General features: G+C 40.3%; 1 protein-coding gene across 1 annotated transcript in view; it reads left to right on the top strand.

Moving 5' to 3' along the window:
• The window catches only part of LOC124594828 (ATP-binding cassette sub-family C member 4-like), a 163273-nt gene that overhangs the window by 19326 nt on the left and 125131 nt on the right, over window positions 1–18816 (top strand). The window contains exon 2 of the mRNA XM_047133275.1: window positions 18279–18389. Within this exon, the coding sequence (XP_046989231.1) occupies window positions 18279–18389 (111 nt within the window). The remainder of the gene's footprint in view (window positions 1–18278; window positions 18390–18816) is intronic.

Genomic DNA, 18816 nt, shown 5'->3' with positions numbered 1-18816 from the left:
TAAGGACTGCGTCGAATATTTCAGTAAACCAGTACAAGGAACAGCTTAAGTGCCTTTAACGTTTTGGTTTCAAGTAACCCTCCAGGGTCCAATAACCCAGATCTGTAAGAAAGTATTCAGGAATGGTACGAAAATATGCAGGAGTGGTACGTTATTTAAAAACGTAATCATATGGGTATCCATAATGAAAGCCTAGGTGTAATTCAACTTGTGTTTCAAGTGTACTGAGCTTGTAATGTGAACCATAGTAGAGCCGTCTTTGTCCAGACAAACTCAATTTGATAAATAGACTAGTTCCCACATACGCCACAACAAGAGGAGCCAGTCTCTGGATACGGAGTACAAGCACATTAAGATATGAATGTCTTGTATTATCTGATTTGAGCCAACTGCGATCTTTTTAGTAAAACTTTCGTCCTTAAGTATCTGCCACATAGGGTTTATCTTAAGCAGCTAAACGGAGAACTTTGTAGGTAACACATCGCTACTAGTCTCCTCTGTATCGGGTACCCATCGTAAGAGCCGTCAGGCGCTTCTTCTTCGGTGTTTTGCCAAATCTGAAACTAGAGTCAGCGCAGACTGCTGATGACGTGTTTCATGCCATACCCAGTGTCGACGGTAAGCGTCGGTTTGTTTCTCATTACGAACAAATTGATTTTTAAAGCGGAATTTTACGTACGCGTTAGATGGAGCACTCCAAAATTATGCCTGTAGCCGTGACTGCTGCCGTCAAACAACAGCGCTGCTCAGTCGCTGCTGGAGTACTCGTTATTCTTCGTGTTTTAATGTCCCTGTTAATATACATCGATAAAAAGAATATTGCACTAGAATAATTTGGGGCCGCACCATATAATGGGCACGTAAAATTTCGCTTTAAAAGTCATTTTGTTCGTAAAGAGAAACAAATGGAGGTTTTACAGTGACACTGGGTTGACACTGGGCGTCGCATGGAAGACGTTGTGAGTAGAAACTGACTCCAACTACACACTGCAAAAAACGAAACTGCAAATAGCTATCGAAACATCAGAGAATTTATTTATTTAGTTCATTTATTTGTTTAATCGTATGGCTAGGACCCCCTGTCGGGCACACCGTTCGCCGGGTGCGAGTCTTTCAATTTGACGCCACTTCGGCGACCTGGAGTCGATGGGGATGACAGGATGATTATGATGACAACAGAACGCCCAATCCCTGGGCGGAGAAAATTCCTCGGCCCAGCCGGGAATCGAACCCGGGCCCAGAGGACTGATAATCCGTCACGCTGACCATCCAGCTACCGGGGGCGGGCATCAGAGAAAATGTACCTGAAGACTCTTAGGAGGAATACCCGGTTTATGTATGTAGTCTTGACAGAGCTTGATTCCCGTACAGGTCAGACGTTGTATTTGAAAGTCGCTTGCCCGGTATCGGCAGATAAATATGCTTGAATGTCCAAAGGAGCTTTGCAACGTAATTAGAATAACACAGGCACTGCAATATCGTATACGTAGAGTATTACTCCTTGAATAAACGTACTACAAAACTCTTACACTTTGTGACAAAGTGTCATCAGATTCCTTGCAAACATGTCGAATAAGAGATCATATAGAACTGAACCTTGTGGCAGGCCTTTGCTTTCGCCTTGAGGCCCCCGTAGAGCTTTTTCCTCTTTATTTGTTTTCTTTATTATCAGTCTGCTGAGAGATTAAGTGAATAAGTTAGGTCGCGAAGAAACGCGACATTGTCAGCAGAATTGTTTACGCCAGTAAAAACTGCAGTGACATATTCATTTCGGCTGAAGCGTGGTTGGAAATCAGCTGCAAATTTTATAAGATTTTCATTCGTGCCATATCCTCTCCGAAAACAAAACACAGGTGAGCGATGGAATAGAACAACTCAAGTCATTGTTTAAAAAATCCTTTTCAACACTTCCTGTGTGCAACTTAGGGGTGTTATTAGTCTATTCGATTGTGCTTCGTTAGGTTTATCACATTCTCTTATCGGTATTATTGGCACCCCATTCCATCCGTCAGTATTGATTGGTTTGTTCGAAATATTTTTGTGGAGATTACAGATGTGACTCCTCCCTTTCCCCGATAGCGAAGATAGCTTGCATTAATGTAAACTAGCAATTCCTGCGACGCTGTATCTTCCAAAGAACAGAGCTCTGTCGAGTTCAGCTGCAGTAAAGCTAATACTCGGAAAATGATCTTTTTCATCGAACGACACATCAACAAGTCCGTCAACTGGATCTAGAGCCTAAAGCCCCACGAAACGGTCGATTAATATGTCTGGAAGCGCTGAAGAACTATACTGTACCATGCTGTACGCATTCGCTTAAATCTTCGCAAATTGTGAGCTGAGCGAGTATTTGGTTAAGGTATTGCAGCAGGAACAGAAAGAAAAGAAAACATCCAGCCATCTGCGTATTTCTAATGCGATGACATGGAGAACATAGGAATCGTTGCCGCAGTCGTTGCAATACGCCACAGCTGATAATGAGGTTTGCACAGCTAAAACCGCACCTGATAACAACCAAGTTACGTTGCTAGTGGACTAGTGAGCGGTCTCGGACACCAAGTCCATTCAGTGCTGGTGACTTTATCAAAAGGAGCTGAACCTATTTTTCAGATGCAGTCATCGCGAAACACGCCTTGCCTTAAAAACAAAATGTTGAACGCAAGTGTCGTCTCTCACTTTATAGGGCATAAAGAAGCGTTCGCTATCAGCAAAGGAAATGTTTGTAGGTTCAGCTCACAGTGAACTCATGTTTGTCTTTCAAACTGGAGCTTCGAATAACGTGTGACACACACCTTGGATAAAAAGACGGTGACAATTTCTACTTGGAAGAACTGCCCTCATATACGAAACAAAAAGCAAAACGGTCTGCTGACATTCCGCACTACTGAACAGCATTACACTTTATTTCTGAGATTTCTCTGTCGGATTGGTATAAATTATATATCTGCTTTTGTTAAGTCTGGGATATCTCGAAGAACACAATTTCACATATTACCACGACAAGGAAAGAACGCGCAACAGATTGTTTATAGTAACAAATACAGGGAAATTCCCAAAGTACGGATTTCTAAAATTATCAAACCAAAGGGACGAAAAAATTAGTGAATAATGTTTACTAGTATCTTGCAGGAATCTCTCAAGACCACGTGTGCGGCCAGTCGAATTGGCATCTTTTCACAGCTCTGCATTAATAATGAGTTACTTTAATCCCATTGCTGCCAAGATGCTTTTTGATCCTTGGGATGTAGATAGTCTAACGCTACTAAATGATATACCATAGACATTTAGTTTCTTTTTGTTTGTGAATCATCTGCAGTGAGATTCGGATCTTATTAGTGCATATGTGCCGTCCTGGAGTTGTATTTAGACGGTTTACAGTAAATGAATAAAAAAATGGTTCAAATGGCTCTGAGCACTATGGGACTTAACCTCTGAGGTCATCAGTCCCCTAGAACTTAGAACAACTTAAACCTAACTAACCTAAGGACATCACACACATCCATGCCCGAGGCAGGATTCGAACCTGTGACCGTAGCGGTCACGCAGTTCCAGACCGTAGCGCCTAGAACCGCTCGGCCACCCCGGCCGGCAAACGAATAAAACCGAAACACAGTGATCAGTGAAAGTGAGGTGTGAAGATGAAATCCGATCGTAAATCGCGGAAACTTGCACATCCTGGGTGGGCAAACCATCTAAGTACAACTCAAAGACGGCACATATGCACTAATATGATCACAAATTGCCACTGAAGGGGCTTCACAAATAAAAATAAGCGAATCGCGTATGCCACAATAAGAACAGCATATCATTTAGCTGCGATTACTACCCATATGCCAAGGATGTAGAAGCAAATAAGGACTAACGAAAAACTCAAAAACAACGTTTTTTGAATATGAAAGTAGAGGAAGCTAATATCTTTTACCGCATCTCATGTAGTTTCGAATGGTTTCATGTAGGCTGAATGTCAACAGAAAGGTATTGTTTGAGATTCATTAGAACCGTCGTCAACCTATGCTAGGATATGCCTTTCCTTATGAGAGTGCGAGTCACACTGCTGTAATATCCAGTTGACAGGAGTACATTAGCTGCGTGAATTAGTGTTAATTTGTAACCTCCCCCTCACTTATCGACCTTAATGACAGTGAAAAATTAAACCGCGTGTACCTAATGGAAATTTGAGAAAAGCAATCGTCACCGAAGTTAATCTGTCGGTAAAGAGAGAGGAAAGGGTTACATCTAAATGAAAGGAAAAATCCAAATGAAACTGCTGGAAATTAATTTTGAAAAAGGGTAAAGTTAAAAAAGAAAGTAAATGTGCGGTCGTTACGTTAACAGTTAACTAGCGGTAATTAGATATTTGAGATTTTGGGAAAATTACGGTCACCAGTCCTATGGACAATTACTATAGGAACTGAAAAAGAAAGGTTATTGCACATATAATTAGCACTAAAAGCGTGGCAACTGAAGGTTGACACGTGTTGTGTGAAAACTGAATGTTTGTCAGAAGTAATAAACTTCGCTACACTCTGACTTAATTTAGCAAAAGAATTAATAAAACCGGAAAATTGTAAGTTAATTTAGTGACTGAAATTAATAGTGAGCTTTGTTTCTGAAGCACATCGAAATTCAGTAAAATATGGTTAGTCTTGGCCTACCTCAACAATCATTTCAAAAGCTACTTGAATCTACGCAATTTAGAAATAAGAGGTTTAACTTTGAACTTGAATTAAATGATTCTGGACAATTAACAATAGTAACATTTAGTACGTACCAAGCTGAGCTGCAGTCACAGGTAAGCTAAAATATGCTAACAAAACTCGCACTCTTAATTTGTGCTTGAGTAATCTAAATATTGTAGCCAGCTATGAATACTTTAACTGTACTTTGAAATTAAAGCAGTGAAATGGAATGATTTTACTTTAATGCTGGCGTCTGAATTTCAACGACACTCGGGTTCATTTCGGAAAAGGAAGGGACCCTGCTTGGTAATGCAATTGGGACAACGAGCAACAAAGGTTCGTGCTAAGTTGCTGTAATTTTGTGATGCAACAATTTTAAAAACTGAGGTCTGCCATACAGTTCTAAAACTTCACGTGCTTCCAGTCTTCCTTGTTGGTTGATTGAAGGTTTGAAGCCGTCGATCGAGGAGGTGGCGACAGTCACTCATTGTCGGCCGTCGCTGTTGCAGAAGCTGGTGTTGGCGCACCTTCCTCTCGACACTGTCACCAGGCGAAACGGGCTCTTGATGTGCGCCAGCTAATGCTTCCCGTCCGCGACACCGTGTCAGAAACTATCATAGCAAGTCGAGCGCAATTACATGCTGCCAAACCCCGATAGCGCGGCAACTCGCGGGAGCGTCACACAACACACCTGCTCCACTGCCCTCCTCCAGCCAGAGTCTCCCTCTGCTCTCGCGCTCCATGCGGCAGAGTTGACACTACCAAAGATCTTAAACGCTTTGGTTCTCCACACGATCTATCGATGTAATCGTTCGATAGCATAGTTTTCCGTAGGCCAGACCCAGCGTAAAAATACAAATAATCTTTACAAAACAAACCAATTATTCACCGACATAAATGCATATATATATATATATATATATATATATATATATATATATATATATATATATATATATATATACAAAGAGTAAAACAATTACAATATATAAAGACACAGAAATGTTATATGTTCAGGTAACAAAATAAGGAAAAAAATTGCAGTGCAATATATGGAAATAGGAGGATATGCATTTCTGGCGTTACATGTGCCCCACATTGTCTGAGGATGTTCGTGTAACCTAAACAGACTCAGAAAATGTCCCAAAAAGGAAAAAACAGTGGAAATGCATATGCTCAAAACATCAAGAAAATTTAGCATTAGGCTGATCAACCATAAACCAATTTTTAGACCATAATAATTGAGTGGAGACACTCCTAACATTATTCCACTCTGTCATCTTACACAAAAGAAAACAGGTTGACAATATACTAAAATTCATAGAAAACATAGAAAATGGTTTAGCTATTCTAAAATCAGCAAGAAATGGAATACTATTTATAAAATTAACCAGAGTACATGGTCATAAAAACAGGTAGTTCAAAATACGCAAATTAATAATTAATTACATAGAATACACATCTTTATATAACCTTTTGATAATTAATATTCTTGTCATGAGAGTCCACTTAACTCTAAACAAGAAAATAATACACAGCAGATCGAAAAAAAACATAAATATTAACAGCAGAAGTCTTTCACACCAGCTGTCCGGGAAGAAAAACAACTCCGCCTTCCGTACTCGCAAGTACAAAGAATGCCGAGAGCGGCACAAGAGCCGACAGCGGCTCCGCCTCGCCAGTATTGTTGCGCCCGCCTGTGCGGCACGCTTGATCTCACTCGCCTGTGTAACGGCATTTCCAGAATGTCCGTTTCACTGAAATCTTTCGGAAAAACTCACTCCCGAGTAATCCCAAGGAGTCCATTAATACTATCACAGTGGATAACTCAACACTGTCCATCATCACACCCATGTACTAGCCTGAAACTTAAAACAGCGTCTAAGTACATCGGCAATGATTAGTAAATCACATATTTATGAAATCTTACAGCTAGTTACAAAATCATATTTACATTCCTTAATCTACTGTGACTCAGCTGAAAACTCAAACTAGTAGCTTGGATTTTTCAATTGATTTATAATCAGTTACTATTAATTCATTTAATCAAAATTAATTACTTATTAATTGCAACTTGTTTAATGGCCTCTTCGTGAGGCAAAAGCATGGCAACCTAGAAAATCCTTAAATCTTACACTCTATTACATCCTGTACAAGTTACCCATTCTGTTGTATTAATCAATTCTTGGTTGGTACAATTTCAATTATACAACCGTATACCTAATAGTTTTCCAGAGCTTGGATACTCTAAGCAATAAGCATTTGTGTGAGGTATACCAATGACTTTATATGGTCCATTATAAACAAACTTAAATTTAGAGATTTCATTGTCTATCTCGCTCGATTTCTCATGAGCTTTTACAAGTACTAAGTCTCCAATTGCAAACTTATCAAAACGCGCTTTAGCGTCATGAAGACTTATGCGAGCATCGGCTTTTAGCTTCATTATTTCTCGCAAACGATCTTTTTTCACACCAATACTAATGTCAATGGCATCCGGCCAATTAACAATGTGCATAGGCTGGTATTGCCTACGCACACCGTCTCCTGCCTCGTCAAAACTAATTACTGTTGTTTTATCTCGTGACGTACATGTCAAAGTTTTGCTTTCGCAATTAATCACTGCACGGTACTTCAATAGCCAATCCAACCCGTTAATTACTTCCGTAGTTAAGTCTGGCACGACGACAAACTCTTGTTCAAATCGTGCCCCACATATCTCGAAGTTGACATAAATCTGTTTTGTGACCGGTTTACTGGCCTTCCCAGTAGCACCGATAATTTTCACTTCTGTTACTGGCGTAACTATGATGCCAGGTCTGTCTTTCAGTAACTCAAATATTTTCCCAGATACAGCACTCAGTTCTGCACCGGTGTCAATCAACACGTTTAGTTGTAGGTCGTGCATATTAACTGACACTACTATCTGTCTACACTTGTCCTCGACTGTTTCTTTATTTTCCCACAATAAATCCTCGTCTATATCCAGGTCATTCCAGAAAAAACCATCCGGCTTTGATCGTAAATCCGGCTTATCTGGCGGCTTTTTCAGCCTCTGTTCACATACAGTTTTAATTTCAACACGTTTGTCTTGAGGCTTAGTCTGTAGCTTCGCCTCCAATACCGAACCCTTTTCCTGTAACTCGTCAACTAGTGAGTGTTGCTTTGCTATCAATTAACTAATTGTCACCTTCGTTGATTCCTCTTTGGTCAGATTGATCTCACCTGCCAATCTACCTGGAGGAATGTGCCCAGTAGTATCTGCAATTACTTCCTCTGGATCTGCACAATCCACACTGCTACCGTCTGACCGTATACCGTCAGCTCTAATCTCATACACGCTGTAATCTACGTGCTTTTCTACCAATCGTGTCCGGCTATCACTAAAATTTTCGTAATCTTTCTCCTTAATACTCTCGCAATGTTTAAACTGGAGGTTTGCGTCGGATGGGTCGGCTACTTCTACCACTATAACTTTCGGTAAGGTCTGCCGGTTAGGGCCAGAACTTTCCGTTACTACTTCAACATCCAACTCTTGCGGTATGAAACACGACGAATCTTGCTCGTGCTACCCATTAACATCAACTATTTCTGGTAAAGTCTGCCGGTTAGGACCAGAACTTTCTATCATTTCACAAACACTATCTTCCTGCGGGACGAGACGCGGAAAATCCTGCTGCGCTGCACGCACTTCTCCCAAACAGGCCCCTATAATGTCTTAGTTCGTCCTATAAGCGACCGAACTGCCTTAACCAAACCTCATCCCTCCCTGCATCCCCTCGCTCGATGACGGACGTTTTATCCGACATCTGATCTTCTCTCAACACTTGCGAATCATTCTTAAACTCAATCCCCAGTTCCGCTGTGGGTGTTACAGCTGCCACTTTATAATCGATTTCCGGAACACTGCTTAAATTGTTCTCACTGACAGTGAATGTATTTTCTGCTGTCATGCCTACAGCTGATCTACTACTTGTGGGCGCACTCCTTTCTCCTAACACTGGCACACTCTCCCGCCGTTGATTATTCCATACGGAATTTTCATAACGACGACACCTCGGTTTTTACTGTTATTGGGCCGCCAAAATTTCTCCACGCCCGGTCGGCCCCTCACCGACGCGGCTAATGGTTTCCCTGTCTCGTTCCAGCAGATCTGCTCTCCGGATGCTGCTGAGGCGGCTTCTCGCACCCTCTGGCGTTATTACTATTCTGTGAAGCCCGTATCACATTAGTATGATACTGATTTCCGTCATTCCTGTTATTATTTGCATTGTACCGATTGTTATTACGGTCCGAGCAATTATTGTTATTACTGCCCTGGTTGCGGTATGCATTATTCCCACGGTTATCGTTGCTGTGGTTGTTGTGGTACCCGTTGTTGTTACCACGCCCTCTACCACTGTCGCGATTATTGCGCCAATTGTCCTCGTCCTCAACTCTTTCCAGGAAATCATTGATTGTCCTGCAATTGCTTCCTACGCAGCGTTTTGTATCATCTGGAAGCTTCTTGTAGAGTTTCCAGACTATTTCGGATTCCGTGCGGCGATCATGCAAATATTCCAACTTGCGGATCCAGCCCCCACAAAACTCCTTCATCGAGCCGCGCTAATTCGCATCGAAAGGCCTCGATATGACAAATTCGCGCCAGACACTTTGTTGTTTTTTCTCTGACCAGTATTCAGCCAGAAACAAATTTTTAAACTCGTCAAAAGTCAGGTTCGTAATGTTGAGGTTTAAGCCCCAACGGTTGGCATCACCGGCCAACACGTCAATAACCGCATTAATTTTTCTCTCGTTAGTCCATGATCTGGGTAAAACTCTTTCACAATTTTTAATGAAATCCGACGCGTGTATACCGCCTTTTTTTAAGAGGTCAAACCGCTCCTCTTTCGTCAACAATTCCGAACTATGTGCACACATTGGCACATAGCTCTGTTTTTCGTCAAGTTTTTTTTCTAATTCCGAAACTCTCGTAATTACTTGACAAGTGGTTGTCGCAAGGGTTTCCACTTCCCTATTTTTCTCTTCGCATGTATTAGCCTGCTTCCTCACTTTGATATCTACTTCGGATACTAAAGCCTTTAAAGTTTCCACCTTCTGTTGATCCTCTTTTTTCACTAATTGAATTTGTTCCGTCACCTTATTCTCGATGATCGGAGCAACTGCTTCTCCTACACTTCTCTCGATTCTGCTAATTTCGGAATAAAAACGAGTATTTATGCTTGCAATTTCCGCCTGAACGCCTATCATTTCCTGTTTAAGATTACCGATTTCGGTATTAATTACAACAATATCTTTTTTGATTTTAGCAACTTTTGCGTTAACAACTCCAACATTGTTGTTAACAACATAATAGCTTTGTTCTGATTGTCTAGCTTCCGTTCAATTTTTTCAGACTGAGCTTCTTGCTTGGCAGACTGGGCTTCTTGCTTGGCAGCCTGAGCTTTAATTTCTGCCGATTGACTCTTGATTTCGTTAATCAAAACATTCAATAAATCAGTTAAATTCCCGGAAACTACCGGTTTTACTTCCGTAGCGGCCTACTCTTTAATTGTCCCCCCCACATTCGTCATCAAGGGGTTCAGATATGATTTTCACTTCCGATTCCGATACATTTTCTAAAGCTTGGAATTCCATTTCTGCCCTTTGTTGCGTTTCGGCGGTCGCGTCTTTCATGCTAGCCGCCTGCCCCTGAACAATAGGTACCGCGGTGCGCGTTTCCCACTGTTCGACCGATTGTTCCGTATCCAAGTCTACCAAATTTTGGTAATTGTTGCCTTCACTCATTTTAATAATTTTCAATATAAATGACAAATCTCAAACCTAATTAGGATTCCTCGCAGTACTTAATCTCGCTGACGTAACGACCTGTTCGCAACCAATACTTTGTTACGAGATTTGCACCATACAAAATTCGTGTCCAGAACAACCTCAAATCTGAAGATTGTCCTGTCACCAGGTCTCCACGTGTAACCTCCCCCTCACTTATCGACCTTAATGACAGTGAAAAATTAAACCGCGTGTACCTAATGGAAATTTGGGAAAAGCAATCGTCACCGAAGTTAATCTGTCGGTAAAGAGGGAGGAAAGGGTTACATCTAAATGAAAGGAAAAATGCAAATGAAACTGGTGGAAATTAATTTTGAAAAGGGGTAAAGTTAAAAAAGAAAGTAAATGTGCTGCCGTTACGTTAACAGTTAACTAGCGGTAATTAGATATTTGAGATTTTGGGAAAATTACGGTCGCCAGTCATAAGGACAATTAGTACAGTAACTGAAAAAGAAAGGTTATTGCACATATAATTAGCACTAAAAGCGTGGCAACTGAAGGTTGACACGTGTTGTGTGAAAACTGAATGTTTGTCAGAAGTAATAAACTTCGCTACACTCTGACTTAATTTAGCAAAAGAATTAATAAAACCGGAAAATTGGAAGTTAATTTAGTGACTGAAATTAATAGTGAACTTTGTTTCTGAAGAATATCGAAATTCAGTAAAATACGGTTAGTCTTGGGCTACCTCAACAATAATTTCAAAAGCTACTTGAATCTACGCAATTTAGAAATAAGAGCTTTAACTTTGAACTTGAATTAAATGATTCTGGACAATTAACAATAGTAACATTTAGTACGTACCAAGCTGAGCTGCAGTCACAGGTAAGCTAAAATATGCTAACAAAACTCGCACTCTTAATTTGTGCTTGAGTAATCTAAATATTGTAGCCAGCTATGAATACTTTAACTGTACTTTGAAATTAAAGCAGTGAAATGGAATGATATTACTTTAATGCTGGCGTCTGAATTTCAACGACACTCGGGTTCATTTCGGAAAAGGAAGGGACCCTGCTTGGTAATGCAATTGGGACAACGAGCAACAAAGGTTCGTGCTAAGTTGCTGTAATTTTGTGATGCAACAATTTTAAAAACTGAGGTCTGCCATACAGTTCTAAAACTTTACGTGCTTCCAGTCTTCCTTGTTGGCTGATTGAAGGTTTGAAGCCGTCGATCGAGGAGGAGACGACAGTCACTCATTGTCGGGCGTCGCTGTTGCAGAAGCTGGTGTTGGCGCGCCTTCTTCTCGACACGGTCACCAGGCGAAACGGTCTCTAGATGTGCGCCAGCTAATGCTTCCCGCCCGCGACACCGTGTCAGAAACTATCATAGCAAGTCGAGCGCAATTACATGCTGCCAAACCCCGAAAGCGCGGCAACTCGCGGGAGCGTCACACAACACACCTGCTACACTGCCCTCCTCCAGCCAGACTCTCCCTCTGCTCTCGCGCTCCATGCGGCAGATCTGGGGAACTACGACCACAACCATAGATGGAAACATAAAAGATCAAAAGACATACCTGTAAGGACATAACATCTGTGGCCAAGCATACGCAAACATAACGGCACAGACGCCATTACTGGATATCCAGCTGAAATACACTGCCGAATAACTGGCACCACACAGGGAAGCCGTACCGTACACTGCACGCAAACAAGCTCCACACATCCCCCACACAGTGAAATGATCTATGGCCGATCTCCCACTACTGTATAACGATCTTGATTATTCCAGGAATGTAGCAGCTGCAGCAACTGGGGCACATAGCCATCGCTTGTCACGGTAATGATGCATGATACCTATACTAACAAATCCAACCTTGCATGAGCTCTCGCAGCTAGTAAGCCACTACTGCTCTTACTACCCATCCCAATGTCGCAGAGGTTTTTTACCCACGGCACGAGCCATGGCACTTTTTTCCCTCTGCTCTTCAAATCGCTACCCTCACTCGCGTTTCGTCTACTATCTATCACCTGATGGACCGTGTTAATGCGTAGCCTTACCCAGACGCACGGACAACATCACAGCCCAGCATCCTGTGATCCACTTACTAGATAACTAACATGTTTACGGAGGTGACAGTAGAACTTTTGGTTTGGTCACCACGTTGGTGCCGGCGTGGAGGGGCCCCATCTCTTTTGCGGGTGAGTTGACACTACCAAAGATCTTAAACACTTTGGTTCTCCACACGACCTATCGACGTAACCGTTCGATAGCATAGTTTTCCCTAGGCCAGGCCCAGCGTAAAAATGCAAATAATCTTCACAAAACAATTATATATATATATATATATATATATATATATATATATATATATATATATATATATATATACAAATTGTAAAACAATTACGATATATAAAGACACAGAAATGTTATACGTTCAGGTAACAAAATAAGGAAAAAAATTTGCAGTGCAATAGCTGGAAATAGGAGGATATGCATTTCCGGCGTTACAAATTGTCTCCGAGCAATGTTTGAGAACAGCAACCGTCAACTGATATACAGAGATAGACCAATCGGATCAATCTGTAACACGAAAAGAAACACACTAAATGATTTTGTGTCAGGTAATGAACCATGAATTTTTGTGTTAGATTGTCTAGGGTAGTCCTTGTTGGTTCAAATGGCTCTGAGCACTATGGGAGTTAACATCTGAGGTCATCAGTTCCATAGAGCTTAGAACTACTTGAACCTAACTAACCTAAAGACATCACACACATCCATGCCCCAGGCAGGATTCGAACCTGCCACCGTAGCGGTCGCGCGGTTCCAGACTGAAGCGCCAAGAACCGCTCGGCCACTGCGGCCGGCCCTTGTTGGTCGTAAATCGCTAATATAATTCTCCTGTTTAATCCACTGTGAGCTCCGTCGAAGGTGGCAATACTTACTGTGTAAATTTCTTTTACGCCATGTGACCGAGTGAAAGGACAAAATTAAATGTCTTTCCACATTCTAATGTATATGTCCTGTGAATATGAACGTCCTGTTCCAGTCGTTCATGGTGTTCTGTTTGTTTCTGATCGTGATTGCACTATGGCCCATTACATACCGCTCCCGCAAAGACTGCGAAAACGAAGTTAGGCTAATTACAGACGTATAGAGGCGCGAGTGGTACGGAAAGAAATCCTAATGCGTACTATAATCGGAATTACCTCTGACATGCGCTTCAGAATGGTTTGCAGAATGTGGAAGTAGATGTTAATTGCTCCAAATTATGCCATTTCCACATACGACAGCGGCATGTAAGTTCTGATATTGTTATAAACAACGGACAGCGAACATATCATGCTGGTTCTCCAGGGACGCATATCGCTCCAAAAGATATGTGAATTTTCTTCAAAGAGCAAACAGTGAGAACTGAACTTAGAACTGTTACTAAGACCGCAAACATTTATGCCCATTGTGGTGTAAATAAAGAACATTCATTGACTTTTACAATGCGGCATCTCAGCATACTGACTGGCAGCTACAGACACTGCTTCGTAAGAGTCAAGAAAAGCACTTTTTAGAAAAAAAAGACAACAATATAGTGCACCCTCATAATTATCGTCACGTTTCACTTAAATTGTGTCATTTGTTAATGAAAAAAATGTAACCAAAACAGGTGCTGAACTCAATAAACATTCAGTAAAACGACATTTAGTTGCATTTTTGGAAAGCGGAAGATATTCCTTCCACTAGTGACTTAGCACATCCTTTACGTTACGTGAAACATCGAAAGGACATTAGATTGTTTTCACGTTTGGGCGTGTTTTCCATCTTCTATTAAGAACTATTTTGCACCTGTGTATATTACTTGTATCCTTTTGTATCTCAGGTTGTGGTTGAATTAAAACCTTTACAATTTCGTGCTACCATCACAGGCCTCTTTCGGGAGCGTCATACAGTGATCCAGACACTGTGCGTATGAATCAAAGTACATGGAGCTCGGCTGTCCTGAAGCTGTAGGTAATCTCAGACTGCTCGTGTGACGTAACCTGTGCTGCAGGGCAGACCTTGGCCAGCGTTTGTGTCACTGTGAGGTGGGCGACTATTTGTTCAGGAATTACTTGGCCGTATTTTTCCTCTCGGTGACGAATGCTATCTAAGAATGTTCTAAGTATATAAGTATTTTTGACACTACGCTATACCCTCTATTTCCCTTTTGTCTTGTGTCCTTAACTCCTCAGTGTTTGCTACTGTTCATTGTGCTGTCTCACTCTCCATTACTGATGGAAAGGGTAGCAGCAGCAGCAGGATTTGAGCTTGTATTTCTTTTATGTGTTGTATTAAAGACTTTGCTGCACTTCGTTGTTATTAATCCAGACTAGTATTAGATGAATCTCATCATCACACGGCCTCTTCTACACAGGAAACAATCCAAGAAATCGATAATAGTCACAATTTCATGTTACACGTCGTCAAAGGGTCTATTACTTATACAACTAATGTGTGAACAATATTGCTTGCTTATCATGTCAACTATAGTGCATCTGTCACTCAGTTTAGTAAGGATATGGGTCTCTAAAACGACTCTTAATTCACAACATTAACACAAGACAAAACATATAACAAAAATGTGGCAATAGAAAATTTACTGCTCTCATTGTAAGGTGAAATTTTAAAATGCGATACACGGAACACACAGAAATATAAAGAAAAAAAGACAAAGGAAGTAAATTCACTTTCGCAGTTCACCTTATAACAGATAATCAAGCGATGCACAGTATCGAAAACAACCTAGTAATCTTTCAGACAATGGGGAAAGGATACTTTACGGACATTTGCGAAAAAATATAAATTTACACCTACCTCAAAAAATCCAAGGAAATTACGCTCAACGGACAATGCACACTAAGAAACAGCAGTTTCGCGAATATCAGCAGCCCAGTTCCTGCAACTTCCGTTAAATAACTCCGCAATTTCGTAGCTGTCTGTAGATGTTTGGCAACATGCTGCTGTAAGTAGTCCACGAAGGTCCGAGCTACACTAGAGCCCTCTACACTTCCTTCTGGTTTAACTGTTACTCGACAGAGGACTTAACTTTCGCCCAACTATTTTGCCGTTTTATGAAATCTAAAAATTACTTTCGACCTTTAGTGCAAAAGCATGCAAATGAAAATCTGGAGCCGTCAAATATAAATTTTCTTAAATCTGAAGTATGCTGATAGCTCTAACATACCAGACTGTACAGTTTTTCTTACTACTTTCTCTCACGATGTAACTGTCCACATAACTTTTTAAATCCAGTTGACTTTTGTTGTTTTCATCATTTTACGTTGCTTCTCAACAGCATAGTGCAAGTTATATTTCTTTTTGTACTTATTCTGCAAATACAGAGGCTTCGTTTTCTCCTGTTATAAAATATTTTTTATATCCATCACATTATAAATTAACAATGGCAGATTCATATACGCTTGAGAATGGCCTAATGTAAAGTGGATTCAAAGATTTTACTGTATTAGCAAATGGACGGCATTTCATTCATTCAACATAACACTTGCGATACCCTCTGAACTAGGAGAAAATGTTCATTAAAATAACCTCAGCAATTTGAATACGACCCTCCTTATATCAGCGGACATAATGTCCGTAATAAATCATTTAAAATAAAAAAAGTGTTGTGGTTATGATGTAATATCAACAACGTTAATTAAAAATTAGTAACATATAAATTACTAGCGTAACCAGTCGTTTATCAACGAAACACTTCCTGAATGCTTGAAATATACTGTAGTTAAGCACTTGTTTAAGAAAATAGACACGCATCAGTCAAGTTTTACCTTTCCCAGCACTCTCGTATATTTTACGATATACAGTCGGTTTCTTAACCACGTGACAGAAACAATATATTGTTATATACTGTAGTTAAGCACTTGTTTAAGAAAATAGACAAGCATCAGTCAAGTTTTACCTTTCCCAGCACTCTCGTATATTTTACGATATACAGTCGGTTTCTTAACCACGTGACAGTAACAATATATTGTTAAATTCACAGTTTGTTTTTCTAATTGGCTCCACATACAGCAAGAATTCACTTAATTCGTTGGACAACGAGTTACGGGCTACTGTTACATTTTTGATCAAAGATATTTGACTGTGTACATCACAAGTGTACATCGCATCATAAGTATATTAGAATATTACAGTGCAGCAAGAAACGCTGGAAATGGTTCAAATCGAAAACTTCTGACAGGAAAAAGACAGTGTCAAAAGGAAACAGACTTATATTAAGCTATAAGGCATCTTCCAACTGGGAATTAATTACGTCTAGTGTCCCACATGGTTCCATCTTAGGATCTTACTTTTTCTTGTGTGTACTAATGACCCTTCATCAGTAAATTTCGTTTTGTATGTAGATGATACTAATACTGCAATAAATAGCAAATCAGGTACACTCTTAGAAAGAACGAAATTTTCGCGGACATTAATAAACTGTTCCCGGGCAAACCTCTGTCGGTAAACTTTGAAAAAACACACTATATTGAGTTTAGAACTTGAAACACATTGTCGCGCAACATATGCCTAAAATATGACAACAGGCAGATAGAAGCGGTTGACAGTGTTTAATTCTTGGGATTACAGTTTGATGGTAAACTCATCTAGGGGGGCAGCATACTATGGGACTGCTGAACCGCCTAAACAAACTTCTATTTGCAATGTGGATGTTGTTAGACATAGGTGATAAAAAAATAAAAAAGCTAGCACACTTTGCTTACTTTCATTCCATAATGTCATAAGAGATTATTTTTTGGGGTACATCTTCAAGCCAAGCTAAAGTTTTCGGAGTCCTAAACGTGTAACATGAAACATTTGTGGTACAAACTCAAGAGCGTCCTGCAGAGGCCTGTTTAAGGAATTAGGGATACTAAATACTACTTCGCAATATACATTTATTTCAACGAAATTCGTCATTAAAAATATATGTGTTTTCAAACCAGTAGTTCAATTATTGGAATCAGCATTAGAAACGAGAATGATCTTCACAAAGATTTAAAGTCACTTACCTTGGAACAAAAAAGTGTCCATTATTCAATTACACACGTCTTCAATAACTTGCCAGCTGCCATAAAAGTGTAACTGCTAATGAAGTTCGCTTTAAGAAGGTCTAAAGGATTTATTGGCGGCCAGGTCGTCCTGTTCCATTGACGAATGTCTTAGTAGAACCAACTGACGTGTATACGTTGTTAATAATAACAAATATGCGAGTATTATATACAATCTGACTTCTGTACAAATTCAGCGCAGTAATACAGTCAATGCAAATTAGTGTTCAAAAATGGTTCTGAGCACTAAGGGACTTAACATCTGAGGTCATCAGTCCCCTAGCACTTAGAACTACTTAAACCTAACTAACCCAAGGACATCACACACATCAATGCCCGAGGCAGGATTCGAACCTGCGTCCGTAGCGGTCGCGCGGTTCCAGACTGAAGCGCCTAGAACCGCAACGGTCACACCGGCCGGCCAAATTAGTGTTATTCTACTTGACGATGCCTATGAATTCTCATGTGCACCTCGGTGTGTTGAACATTTACATGTTTATCTTTTATATGATAATGTGTTTTAATATCTTGTGGATTATACCACATCGATGAGGACGATTTTACTTCTGATCTGGAGGAGGTACATTAGAATTTTGTTTCTTTGTAAATATTTATTGTGTATTCTTGTTTTGTCACATGTTCTACACCCTGGAAAGTCTCCTGACATTGGATCTATTGGAACGAAGAGTACCACCTAATCTAATCTAAACATACACACACAAGTAACGTTCATCTGTTACAGGTACACGCTCCCGCTTTTTAGAGAGGGTTACTCGCGCGATCTGACAGTGGACGACCTCTTTGAACCCCTTGACGAAGATACATCTGCTCTTCTGGGGGACCAACTAGAACAGTAAGTGACATTTTATATAATTAGTTGATGACTTTCTTCTTATCTCTTTTGGTCAATGGCTAACTAGGAATAATAAGTAACTGAAATGTATGGTATATGAATTGGAGGAGAAAATAAGAAAGAGGGATAACATTCGTCATGCCGACCCCTGTTCGGGATTATAATCGATGAATGTAGTGACAAATTAAGAAAAAACTATGCTACCTGATATGAATTATTAGGTGTTTTTGTTTTGCAATTAGATATTCCGGTTGCTATGGGTTTATTTATAGGTTGTCATTTTTATTTGTAGTTCACTGTTATATTTGAGTTTCCATGTCGTCATTTTCTCATTAGAAAATTGTGAGTGGAGCTGTGGACACTACAAAATAGATTACCAAGTGGAGAAATCGGAACATTTACGACATATTCTTCTGTTTGTTGACAT

Source organism: Schistocerca americana, chromosome 2, assembly GCF_021461395.2.
Source record: "Schistocerca americana isolate TAMUIC-IGC-003095 chromosome 2, iqSchAmer2.1, whole genome shotgun sequence".
Taxonomy (NCBI): Eukaryota; Metazoa; Arthropoda; class Insecta; order Orthoptera; family Acrididae; genus Schistocerca; species Schistocerca americana.
Note: the sequence above shows the minus strand (reverse complement) of the source record. Positions and strands in the feature narration are given on the sequence as shown.